Source organism: Lampetra fluviatilis, chromosome 28 (genome assembly GCF_964198595.1).
Source record: "Lampetra fluviatilis chromosome 28, kcLamFluv1.1, whole genome shotgun sequence".
NCBI lineage: Eukaryota > Metazoa > Chordata > Hyperoartia > Petromyzontiformes > Petromyzontidae > Lampetra > Lampetra fluviatilis.
The window spans coordinates 12,268,515-12,281,553 of NC_136302.1; the positions used below are offsets into that span (position 1 = coordinate 12,268,515).

At 56.4% G+C, this 13,039-nt stretch overlaps 1 protein-coding gene across 11 annotated transcripts in view; it reads right to left on the reverse strand.

The window, feature by feature from the left end:
• Window positions 1–13,039, reverse strand: part of LOC144942803 (rap1 GTPase-activating protein 1-like) — a 55,841-nt gene that overhangs the window by 34,666 nt on the left and 8,136 nt on the right. Inside the window, exons 1-2 of one of the 11 annotated variants that reach the window (XM_078869757.1) lie at window positions 8,982–9,033; window positions 8,535–8,696 (exon numbers count right to left, since the gene is read on the reverse strand). The exons of 7 other annotated variants lie outside the window; for them this stretch is intronic. In XM_078869757.1, coding sequence (XP_078725883.1) covers window positions 8,535–8,653 — 119 coding nt within the window. In that variant the 5' untranslated portion in view covers window positions 8,654–8,696; window positions 8,982–9,033. 3 more of the 11 variants (XM_078869762.1, XM_078869756.1, XM_078869763.1) reach the window with 3 other exon arrangements.

Consider the following 13,039-nt stretch of genomic DNA (forward strand, 5'->3'; position numbering starts at 1 on the left):
AATTGGCAAGAGTGACCTGAATAATAACATTCACAATAATACATCTGCATTTATATCGCGACATAATCCCAGAGATTCCAAGCCAATCGCTGGCCCCGACCAGTTCGCCTGAACTCTGCGATACATTAGTATGTTGCTGCTGTACATTTCCATATGATGAGCCACTTTGTTGAGCTTTTATTTGTGGCCAGGTCGCTTCTGAAAAAGAAGTTATGAGCTCAGTGGGCCTTCCCTGGTAATATACAAAAAAAACTGTTTAGTTTTATTTGTATATTTTTTTAAAGTGATTGGTTTATCTTTCCTCCACTTTGTGCTCCTATCGTGTTTTATATTGTTTGTTGTTGTAATGTTCTGACCCACCCCTATTGGACATCTGTGAACAAGAGCCTTATAGCTCATCGGATTCCTCCAGTGAATATACGTATTCTGATGCTGATACATTTGGCTATCCGAGGTATTTCTAACGACCTTGTGAGCTGTTCGAGAAGAAGGAGTCTCTGAGTAACCCAGGCCACGGGGACTGAGACATGATGGTATGAGATGAAGCGTGGTCAGTGGCACGGTACGTGAATGAACCCGGGACAAGGTGCGGCACGTGGCGTCGGGACGAGAACATACGAGTGGAACGAAGGGAATGGGAGGAAGGGTGATGGAGCCAGAACCAGGGGACAGCCACGCAGTGGCGAGGGGCGGAGAAGAGAAGCGATTGGGACGGAGCGAAGCGGTGGCACCGACTGGAGGCACGGGGGGCCACGCAGGAGGTTGGAGCGGTCACGCAGTCGCTACTGAGCCCATGGAAGAGGGCAGATGATGACGAGGGACGTGGTGGTCGAGGCGTGAGAGTGGGGGGCACATAAAGCAAAGCATAAAAAAATGATGAATGAAGCAAAGTGCCGACTACACCGAGCATCTTCTTGTTATTTGTTTCCTCTGATCGTAAAACAAGAGAGGGAGGAGAGAGGGATCGGAGAGGCAGAGGAGTAGGAGGGTGAAGAGGAAGGGGACACGCCGATGCGATGGGAGATGAGATAGAGAGTAGAGAGAGCGCGGGAGAGGGAGGAGAGAGGTAGGGAAGTATGGCAGGGAGAGAGAAGAGGGGGGGGGGGCAAGAGAGGGAGGGTGGGTGGAGATGAAGAGTGGGGAGCGAGCCGAGAGCTGGGCAGGGTGGTCACCCCTCGTCATGGGAGTGAAGTCGTTAAGAATGAAACAACCACACAACCACTACCACCACGATCACCTCCCCTCTCTCCTCCCGCACTCACGCAGCCCCCCCTCACCCCCCCCCTCTCTAATCGTCATAACCCCCCCCCACCCCACCACCACCACCTCGCCGTGCCGCTCAAAGGCGATCGCTCGATGGGAATGCGACAGAGCGGATCCACGTCTCGTCACGGGCGCTGCCGCCTCGCCGTGGCCGCGATGACGCAGCGAGTCGCGGCGACTCCGCGGGACTCGAGCCGCCCGGCGTCATGCGTCTCGCGCTGCCGCTAGAGGCCGCTACACCTCACAACGACAACAACAATAACAACAACACTTTGTCGATTAGTGGGAGCAAGCTACAAGCATTCCGTGATGCTGCTGCTGTTGTTGTTGCCTTGGCAGTGGGGCACAAACAACAACAACTCAACACATTCCCCGTCAGCAACACGGTGTGGCCTTAAAAGGACATGTAATAGGCGACGTTTCGGGCAATGACCCTTATATTTAGGCGGTCACGATGGGAGGAGCTCTTTACCCATTCGAGGTCTGCAACTTGGCTGTGGGTCGTTGGTGCACGCCTAATGAAGGTGGTTCTGGTGGTGGTTGTTGGTGGTTGTTGGTGGTGTGAGGATGACAACATGGCACCACTTGAATGCGTAGCCCATTGCGGGCTCTATCGCACCGCTTCTGCCAATTCTGCCGTCACTGATCCTGCCGCTGTCGCTGCTGTTACCTCCTGCTCCATCTCCCAAACCCTCCCCCCTCCCCCGCTCCCCTCGCTCCCCAAATAAAACTCACTTAACCCCTACCCCCCATCCCCAGTCTGTGCCCCCCCGCCCCTCCCCAACATCTGTCTGTGCGGCTTAGAGCTAAGAGCACAGCAACAGCAACAGCAGCAGCGATGATGATGATGATGATAATACAAATAGTTCCAACTTGCACAGCATTCGCTACTCGCTCTCGCGGAGGGATACGGAGAGGAGGACTATGTATATGCACTTTGAACTTCTTTCGCACCGTACGTAGCGTGGAGGTGCGGGTGAAGGACACAAACTAAAACGCAAAAAGCAGTTGCATAGAGACGAGTTGTCACTCTCGCATCGCTTCAGCGCGACAACTCAGAGAGAGCGGAGAACGCACAGCAGCAGCCATGCGGCGAGCAGCCGGCGCTTACCAACACTCTGCGGTCCTCTATATATAAAGGTGTTTCTCGGTCAATTAACGAGTGCTCACATGTGCATGGGAGGAAACCGGAGCACCGGGACCCACGCGTGCGAGGGAGAAACACTCCATCCCATACACAGTTGTTGCCACAAATGAATGACGACACTGCAAGCTTGCTGGTCTCGTCAAGAAGCTGCAACCATCACGCGAATTGCGGTCATCCTCGCAGCATCGGCGTTTGGCTGATCATCGAACAGAGACGGTCACTGCATAGCGCGTTTCCTGACGCGCTTCTGCGGCCGTCTGGAACGCTCTTCCCTCCGACATTAAGAAGCCACTGGAGCCGTGCACTTTTCAATCACCTAGACTGAAAACTCATTTCTTTAGAACTGATTTTTTTAGTGTTTAGTTTGCTGACCTTCTCCCGCACCTCCGACGTGCACGGCTGGTTACGTACGGCGCGAAAAAAGTTAACCAGCATGCATACGTACCCACCCCTCCCTGCGGAGTCACGCCCACGGGAAGAGTGAGAGTTTCACAACAACATCTGTGCGCGACCCAGCAACCCTTGCTGCTGCTGTGGTGTTGGAACTCCAGACAGCCCACACTGCGGCACGGCCACCACGGCTACCCATGCTGAATGACAGGCACGCGATGATTAAGCGTAGGAATTGAACTGCGCGCTATGAATAGACACGCACGCACATCGTTGCTGTTCCCGGCTTATTAGGAAGCCACTGAAGCCGTGCTGCACTTTCAACCATCTACATTGAAAACTCATTGCTTTAGGAACGGAGTTGTGTGTTTAGTTTGTTGATCCTTCTCCCGCTCCTCCCATTAGCGCTGTTGGCTATGTACGGCGCGAAAGAAGTTCAACACACACCAGTGGACTGGCATTTCAGAGGTCGCCCATTCGATCTCCGGCTGCTGCTGCTGCAGCTGCCTTGGCTGCAGGGCTGCTCGCCCAGTGCCGGGAGTGATGGGAAGAGTCGCCCTCGCTGGCTCCGTATGGGACGCGGTGGGGGTCGAGGGGGGGGGTGACGATCCGGAGTTCCCGGAGCGGTGACTCGCGAAGCATCTCCTACGACGCACACGGCTCAGTAACCTACTTGCTGTACTGCCAGCAACAAACACAACGTCTCCTACTTCCTGTCCTGTCACCTATACAGGCGTGCGTACGCTGAACTTCTTTCGCGCCGTACGTAGCCAACCGTGCTAATCGGAGGTACGGGGAAGGACAACACGATTACCTCTCCCACTTGCTGCACTGCACTGCCAGACACAGAAGACCTCCCCGCGCTGTGCGCGATCTCTGCGTGATCCATCAACCCCAATCCAAATCACCCCCGGCCCTTCCGCGCCCTTCCCGCTCCCTTCCTGGACGACACCGCGGGCACGACTGGGGGGGGGCCGCGGTGGTTCAAGTGCCCCCCCCCCGCCTTGACCCACGGCGAGCGAATTCCGCTCTCGCTCTCCGCCTTCTTCTTGTCGATGCTGCCCAGAGCATCCCACGGGAGGCTGCCGCAGATTTCTATAATCGAGGGGTGATTCCCACGAGCTTGCCACGCCATTTATCACGGGCCGGGAGGGGGGAGCGGGGGAGGGGGGCTATTGGGTGATGGAAATGGGTGGGGGGGGCTATTGGGTGATGGAGAGGGACCGGTGGTGGTGGGGGGGTACCAGGGGGAGGGGGCGGGGGGAGGGGGGTGGGGGGAGGCGACTCGGAGTGGGGGATAATTGGTTGATGGAGAAGGGCGGGGGGAGAGTTGGAGGCGGGGGAGAGTTGGAGGTGGGGGGCTAGTGGTTAATGGGGGGGGGGGGCGGTGTGAGACGATGACCGCGCGTCACTGACTCGCGGTCACGAGAGTCGGGGTTGAGCATTGGGGTTCAGGTTCGATACAGGACTAGGGGGGTTGGGGTCAGTGTTCGGGATAGACGACGATGGCGATGATGATGCCGCACGCGTGTGTATGGGTGTTGACGTGTGTGTGTGTGTTGACGCGTGTGTGCGTGTGTTGACGTGTGTGTGTTGACGCATGTGTGTGTGTGTTGACGTGTGTGTGTGTGTGTTGACGCGTGTGTGTTGACGCGTGTGTGTGTGTTGACGCAGGCACCCTCCCTCTCTATCACAGAGCGAGTTGTCATCTCGCATTACGATCTCATCCGCACATTTGCAAGGAGCCCCCTCCCCCCCGGTGGCAGCTGTCCCTGTGCGGCACTGGCGGCGACATTGGGCTGGTCCATGACAGCGCCCCCCCCCACCCCCCGGTTGTAAGAATGACATCGAAAAATTACCGACAGCTGTTTATTAAACCACTTACGCTGGGTCAAGGCCTCCCTTACACCCTGCCAGCCGTAGGTGGTTCGTTTGACCATACTTCACCACGCCGGTCAATGCGAGTTGTACGAAGGGGCTGGACTGGGAGTCGAACTTCAGAGAAGCCACGGTCGTCACCAGGCGCTGGCGAGGAAATGAGAAACTCGCGTTCAACCCAGACGCTGTTCACGTTCCCTCCCACGACGTCTCGGGAAATACGCCACGGATCTCACGGACGAATCGCCCTCTCGTCTCGTTGCATGAAGGCCGCGGCCAACACCAGCGGCGAGTGATGTCGGAAGCGCTGCTCCGCACGAACGTTGACGACTCACTCGACCGGTGACCCACACTCGTCACTGTGGACTCGCGTACGGATGGTTGAATGGGTAGTGAAAACCCCCAAATCCGTAACATAACACCGTGCGCGCTTGTTAATGTGTGTATACAGCAATGTGTGTTCATGTGTGTGCCCACGGCCAACGCCAGTACCTGGTGCGGTGTGTCAACATCGCCACGGGGGAGACAAAGGTGGCCCGGGGTGGTACCGGCCACCATCCCACCACTGTGTACCGTTCCAGCTTCGCAGGTCCGACTCGCCGACAGACACTTGTCCCAACAGTCTGCCTAATGCTACACGGGCCATCTTTGCCTTTGTGAGTGTTTGCGCGTGCACGTGTGTGCTCATGCGCGTGTTTGTGGAGCGGTAGTGTCGTAAGTGAACGCGCTGAACTACGAATCCCGGCGACCAGAGTTCGACATCGTTGGCGAGAGATCTCTAGACTCGTCCGTGCCCGCCCACGTGGGTAGGCTAGGCCTCGGAGGAGTCCCAGGTTGCGTTGTGTAAACATCAGCATTGAGGGAAGACAAAGGCGGCCGGGCAGGCGTGGTCCTTGCCACACCACCGTGGCGTGTTCCGTCCCTGCTTGCATGATAACGATGTCTACTGAGAACGCGCAGTGTTCTTTCGATCTCATAGAGAGGGAGGACGACTCATAGAGAGAGATATGAAGACGACTCAGAGAGAGAGAGAACGACTCAGAGAGAGAGAAAGAGGACGATGCTTCAGATAGAGAGAGAGAGGACGACTCAGAGAGAGAGAGAGAGATGAAGACGACTCAGAGAGAGAGAGAGAGAGAGGGAGGACGACTCAGAGAGAGAGAGAGGACGACTCAGAGGGAGAGGGAGGACGACTCAGAGGGAGAGGGAGGACGACTCAGAGAGAGAGAGAGAGGACGACTCAGAGGGAGAGGGAGGACGACTCAGAGGGAGAGGGAGGACGACTCAGAGAGAGAGGGAGGACGACTCAGAGGGAGAGGGAGGACGACTCAGAGAGAGAGAGAGGACGACTCAGAGGGAGAGGGAGGACGACTCAGAGAGAGAGGGAGGACAACTCAGAGAGAGAGGGAGTACGACTCAGAGAGAGAGGAAGGACGACTCAGAGAGAGAGAGGACGACTCAGAGGGAGAGGGAGGACGACTCAGAGAGAGAGAGAGGACGACTCAGAGGGAGAGGGAGGACGACTCAGAGGAGGCGCCAAGGAAGAGGAACCACAGTCACGAGCGGGCAGGCAGCAGCAGCAGCCACGCGCCTAGGAGCCGGCCAGGAGCCGGCTAGGAGCCGCGTTCCCAACAATTGCCCAAGCTCTGCGGTCCGCTATCAAAAGCAAGGTGTCGTCTGCCAATTCAATGAAATACACACGGAAGAGGTGGTGTCCACATTTTTGTTCCGGACTGCATTCTCCTGGGCCTGCGAAGACGTTCGCTTACAGCACTTGCCTCAGGTGCCCATGTAGGTTATACGGGGACCCTTTGTTTGCTTGTCCTGCCCGTGTACGTGTCTTTGTCTTCGTACTTTACTGCGGAGCGATCGTGGTAACGTTAGCGGCCAACACCAGCGACGATTATCTGAACCGATCCTGGGCCTCCCCTAGGTCGACTCAGCCGGAAATTAGTACCTGGTGCGGTGTATGAACATCGTCACCAGGGAGACAAAGGCGGCCGGGCGTGGTGCTGGCCACCCACAAACCCTCGTGTGCTGTGACGGCCTTCATCGGTGCTATTCGCTAACAGCACTTGCCCCTACAGTCTGTCAAGGCTATACGGGTGATCTCTGCCTTTGTGACTTTCGTGCAACTTGAGTTATCAGCGCGCATCCATCAATGTAACACGAGGCTGGGACACGCAACGGGCCCAGACTCCACCACGGCGGCCCCTTCTAAACCTAATTACCGAGCCGCCAATGCACGCAATCACATACAGTATATAACACATGTACATGGGTATATATATACACACACACTACACACACATATATGTGTATAAACATACATCGACTGCTGGATGAAGGGTCTCTCCACACGCCGTGCGGGTTTCGTCGGGGTGGTTTGGCCATACTTCACCACGCTGGTCTGTACGGGAAGGTGAAGGTCGCGGGGGGGGGGGTCTGCTCTGGCCTCTGCTGCCGGTCATGGAGCCCCCCCCCACAAGACAAAGATCCCCCGTATAGCCTCAGCGGAATGTTGGGGTAAGTGCTGTTAGCGAGCACATATGAAGGCTTGGCTCGGCACACGAGGGGCGAGCGCCACGCCCGGCCGCCTTCGTCTGCCGCACAACGTACTCATTTGAGGCTGAGTTAACCTAGGCGAGGCCCAGGACCGGTTCAAATATTTGCCGTTAATCACACCAACTAGTCCCCAAAATCACACACCCGTCAAATATAAAGACACGAACTAACATCACACGCATACACACAGCGAAATCACGAATTGAAAAAGACAAAACAAAGACCCCCACTGGCGCAGTTCACAGAATGATCGGACAAGTGCTCATTCACATCACACACAAGACGAAGGTCCCCCGTGTAGCCTTAACAAACTGTTGGGGCAAGTGCTGTTAGCGAGCACCTAAGAAGGCCGGCACGGCACACGAGGGGTTGGATGGCCAGCACCACGCCCGGCCGCCTTTGTCTCCCGAGTTGCGATGTTTATTCCACCGCACCAGGTACTCATTTGAGGACCGGTTCAGATAATCGTCACTGGTGGTGGCCGTGAGCGAGACTTCAACCCGGGTCGCCCGATTCGTAGCGCAGCGTGCTCACCGCTAGGCACCGCTCCCCGCTCTTCTTTGACAAACACACGTTAACATCCATCCATCACACTCATATTCACAGATGCACATCACATTACTCACACACGCTCACTCACAATCACGTCACTCGCATCACTCACACACATCCATCATAATCGTACGAAGACAAAGGTCCCCCGTGTAGCCTTAACAGACTGTTGGGGCAAGTGCTGTTAGCGAGCACCAAAGAAGGCCGGCACGGCACACGAGGGGGGGGGCAGCACCACGCCCGGCCGTCTTTGTCTCCCTAGTGCCAATATTTACACACTGCACCAGGTATTCATTTGAGGCTGAGTCGATCTAGAGGAGACCCAGGATCGGTAAAAAATAATTGTCACAAGTTGTGGCCGTGAGCGAGAAACAAACCCGGGTCGCTGAGTTCGTAGCACAACACGCGAACCGCTGCACATGCACCTCTCCCCACTAACATCACATCACGCGCACTCACACCAGACCTGCATATCGCACGCATCAGCATCATCAGCATCATCATCATCAGGATCATCATCAACATCATCATCAGCATCATCATCATCATCATCAGCATCATAATCAGCATCATCATCAGCATCATCATCAACATCATCATCATCAACATCAGCATCATCATCAGGATCATCATCAGCACTATCATCAGGATCATGAACATCATCATCATCAAGATCATAGGAATCATCAGGAGCATCATCAGCATCGTCATCATCATCATCAGCATCATCGTCACTCACGTGCCCAGCACCGTGCGCGCCCTGCGCACGCGACGCTGAGGGGGGCGCGCTCCCTGCACCAGGGCCCCCCGCGAGCCGCTCTCCCCCGCGACCCCCTGCAGAGATGTCGCGCTGTCCATGTGTCCGTGTGGCCCCCCCCGCCCTCGACTTCTCTCTCCGTCTCTATCACCACCCCGCCACAATCCCGTTCTCTCTCTCTATGCGTCCGGCAACAGATGTGCGTGTGTGTGCGTGTGTGTGTGCGTGCGTGTGCGTGTGTGCGTGTACGTGTGTGTGTGCGCGTGTGTGCGTTTGTGTGCGTGTGTGTGCGTGCGTGCTCCACCACGAGGCAAGGTGACAGCTCCGATGACGACGACGATGGGGGTATGATGGTGAATGATGATGATGACGACGGGGATGATGGTAGGTGGTGATGGTGGTGGTGGTGTAGATGGTGATGCTACCGACCCCTCTCGCCAGCGGCAGTGCCGAGTGTGCGAGGAGGCCGGGAAGGGAGGGGGCAAGGAGAAGGTCCCGGGCGCGGCTCCTGGTGGAGGAGGAGGAGATTTAAAAATAGACGCGGGCAGACGCTGCCTGCCGAGCGCCGAGTGCTCGATTATCTCTCCCTCTCTCTCTCTCCCCTCCTCTCTCTCTCCCCCTCTATCGTCAGACAGGGTTGCCCCATCTCGGGGCTGCTGTACACCCCGTCCATTGAGCCGCTGCTACGCCACCTGAGACGAAATCTGTCTGGCCTCAAGGTCCCGGGACCTGAGAACGCGGTCGTCAAGCTCGCGGCTTACGCAGACGACGACGTGACGCGTCGTTCTCAACGACGCGCGTGACGTCTCCGCGCGCTGCCAGGCGGTTGCAGTGTACGAGAGGGCCTCCTCCGCCAGGGTCAACTGGCCCAAGTGCGAGGCCCTCTGTGTTTGGGGTCGCGAGGCGGAGTTCGCTTTGTGCTCCGCCCAGGAGTGGTCAATTGGCAGGACGACGGAGTCAAGTACTTGGGGGTTTACCTGGGAAACCCCCACAACGTCGCTCTGAACAACTGGACCGAGCTGGCCGACACAATCGAGGCTAAATTACTGACATGGGCACGTCTCGCTCCGCAGATGTCCTTCAGGGGCCGAGTGCTCGTCGCTAACACCCTGGCAGCATCCGTGCTGTGGCACAAGAGCAAGGCCCTCCAGCCTCCTGCTTGGCGACTCATCAGAGTCAACCGCTCACTCGCGCACTTCGTCTGGCACGGGAAGCACTGGCTCAGGCCGGGCGTTCTCTGCCTGCCAGTGGGCGAGGGCGGCCAGGGTCTGGTGGACGTCGTCGCCAGGGTCATGAGCTTCAGGCTCATGGCAATAAGGCGGCTGCTGTACGACCCGGAGGACGCGTGTTGGAGCTTCGAGAGGAGCAGAACGTGCATGCCCTACGACCTCGCGCAGTTCCTGAACGAGCCCTTGTTCTGCAACGGCCTCTTCCAGGGGGTCAGATGAGAGAGGACCCTGGCTCTACGCCTCACATCAGCAGGGCTGCGGACAGTCTTCCACCTCGTGCAGGCCCACCAGCCCAAGTGGAAGACCGCAGCTGAGATCGCCAGCACCGCTAGGGGACTCCGCTCCGCGCTCGCCGGGGAGAAGCTGCTGCGGGACGTGAAGGAGCTGCGCCTGAAGCTGGAGGCACCGGGGGACGGTGGCGCCCCCCCTCCTCCTCCTCTTTCCTGGAGTTGTGCTTCTCCTGCGCGCAGCTGCCTGGCCACAGCGACTCCGGCAAGCTACTGAAGCTCCGAGGCTGCAAGAACGTGCCCCTCAAGAGTGCCCCGAACACAGCACTCTACACGTGGCTGTGTCAAGGCGCTCTACACGTGGCTGTGTCAAGGCGCTCTACACGTGCTGTGTCAAGGCGCTCTACACGTGCTGCGTCAAGGCGCTCTACACGTGCTGCGTCAAGGCGCTCTACACGTGCTGCGTCAAGGCGCTCTACACGTGGCTGTGTCAAGGCGCTCTACACGTGCTGTGTCAAGGCGCTCTACACGTGCTGTGTCAAGGCGCTGCATTCCCAGGACCTGGCCGACCTACCTGACACAAAATGGAGAAACCATTTCTCTCCCCTCATTGCCGCCGCCCCTCAGTGGAAAAAAATGTACAAGTCTCCCATAGCCAAACGCTGCGGTGACCTTCATTGGAGGTTGGCACACTGCACGTTGCCATCGGCCGTGTGGCTCAGCCGAATCTCGCCGGGAGTAACAGACTTGTGCTTTTCCCACGGTGCCAGGGAGGATCTGCCCCACCAGTACTTACACTGCCAGCGCCTTTTGGGGGACATCTTTAGAAAACTGGGGGTGCCCTTCTACAACAGCAGCTTCGTATATGGGGTGCCTTACCTGGCTAACAAGCGCCATGACCTCGCCAACTTCGCCTGTGCTCAGGCGAAGATGGCGGTGTACAGAACGAGGTAAAAGATGCTGGAGGGTGACACTGACGGCTGCTCTGTGCTTCCAGTGTTCAGGGGCCTGCTCAAGGCGCGGCTCCGGCTGGAGCACGCATACCACACACGTGTCGGTGATGTGCACGTCTTCTTCTAACGCTGGAGAGCCGGACAAGCCCCTCTCTGTACCAGCGTTAACAGCACCCTCGTGTTCACCTTCTGAAGCGCTCGCTGGTCACCGTGGCGTGCGCGATGAACACCACCACCACCACGTGACTTTTCTTTCGTGTTGTGCGCGGTGCATTTAGCGCCAGAGCGCGTGGATTTATAGCGTTTATTTTATTTGTGTTGCTGGTGACTTTGTGTATTTCATATCGAAATCGCCTCCTGTGTTGTTGCTGCTGGCGGCAATAAAAGTTGTTTAATAGTCAAAAGTCTCTCCCTCTATCTCTCTTCCCCTCTATCTCTTCTCTACCCCCCAATAACACATCTCCCTCTTTGAGATCCCCCCCCCCAACTCTATGTCGCTTTCAGCTCTCTCACCCCTCTTCCCCTTCTCTCTGTCACCCCCAGTCTATCTCCCTGAGCTCCCTCCCCACTCTCGATGACCGCTCTCAGTTATTTCCCCACTCCCACACTCTCCCTGTCTCTCGGAGCACTGAACCCACTCTGAGACATCTCCTCTCCCCCATGCATCTCATTCCATCTTCCTCTCTACTTCCCCGCTATCCCATCTCTTATCACCCTCCTCTTCCCAATCTCCCTCCCATCTCTCCACTATCCATCTCTCCTCCTCCTCTCCACCCGCCTCCCTGCTCTCTCTGTTCTCACGAAGCCGCTCTTCATCTCTCTTCTATTTCCCTCTCTTAAGATGCTCCTCCCCGTGCATTACCATCTCCCTCCGCTCTCCCCTCTCCCTACACTCTCATCCTCTCCCACCTTCACTCATTTCCTTATTTTTCTCTCTCTTCTCCATCCCTCTCCTCTCTCTGCTCTCCCCAATTTTTATCTGCCCCCCCCCAGCCACCCCCATTACTCTCTCTCCATCCGCTTCTCCCACTCGCTCTCTCTGCTCCTTCCCCGATCCACTAAGTGGCACTTTCACTCTCGATTCACCCATCCAAACTGTTTTGCTAAATCCCTTCGCTCACTGCACGTGCGTCGAACCGCGTACGAATCGTTCGTGACCTACAAAGAAAGTCCGTTGAACGAAACGTCGCCCGGTATGTATCGACAGAGGTGTGTTTCCTCTTAAGGCCAAAAGCAAAGATCCCACGGATGGCGTTAACAGACTGTTGGGGCAAGTGCTGTTCGCGAGTAGCTATGAAGGCCGGCACGGCACACGAGGGGGTGGGTGGCCAGCACCACGCCCGACCTACTTTGTCTCCCCAGTGGCGATGATTACACACCACACCAGGTACTCATTTGAGGCCGAGTCGACCTAGGAGCGACCCAGGATCGATTTCAAATAATCGTCACCAGTCTTGGGGGCTTTTCGCGGGAATCAAACACGAGTCGCCGGGTTCGCAGCACGGCGCGCTAACCGATGCGCCACCGCTCCCCCTGCTGTGGCCACACACAACGAACACGTGGGCGGGGTGGTGTTGCTGAGCCACTCGTTTAAAGAATCGCATCGCGGGGCGTCCGTCGTGGGATGCCGCACGTCCCACGCGCCCAATAAAATGATGATGAGCGGAGCAAATCGTGACCCCGAATCGCCGAGGAGCGAGCGAATCGCTGGCGACTCCGAGCCAGGACATGAACAATCGAGCAGCTGATCCGCAACAAGCCCTAGTTGAGCGGTGGCACAGCAAGTGTTGAGTATGAAGAATGAATTAATGTGTTGTGTAGAATTAATGTGTCGTGTATGTATAATTAATAAATGTGTTGTATATGTAGAATTAATGAATGTGTTGTGAATGTAGAATGCATGTGTTGTGTTTGTAAAATGAATGAATGTGTTGTGTATGTAAAATTAATGAATGTGTTGTGTATGTAGAATTCATAAATGTGTTGTGAATGTACAATGAATGTATGTATGTTGTATGTGTTGTGTATGTAAAATGAATGAATGTGTTGTGTATGTAGAATTAATAAATGTGTTGTGA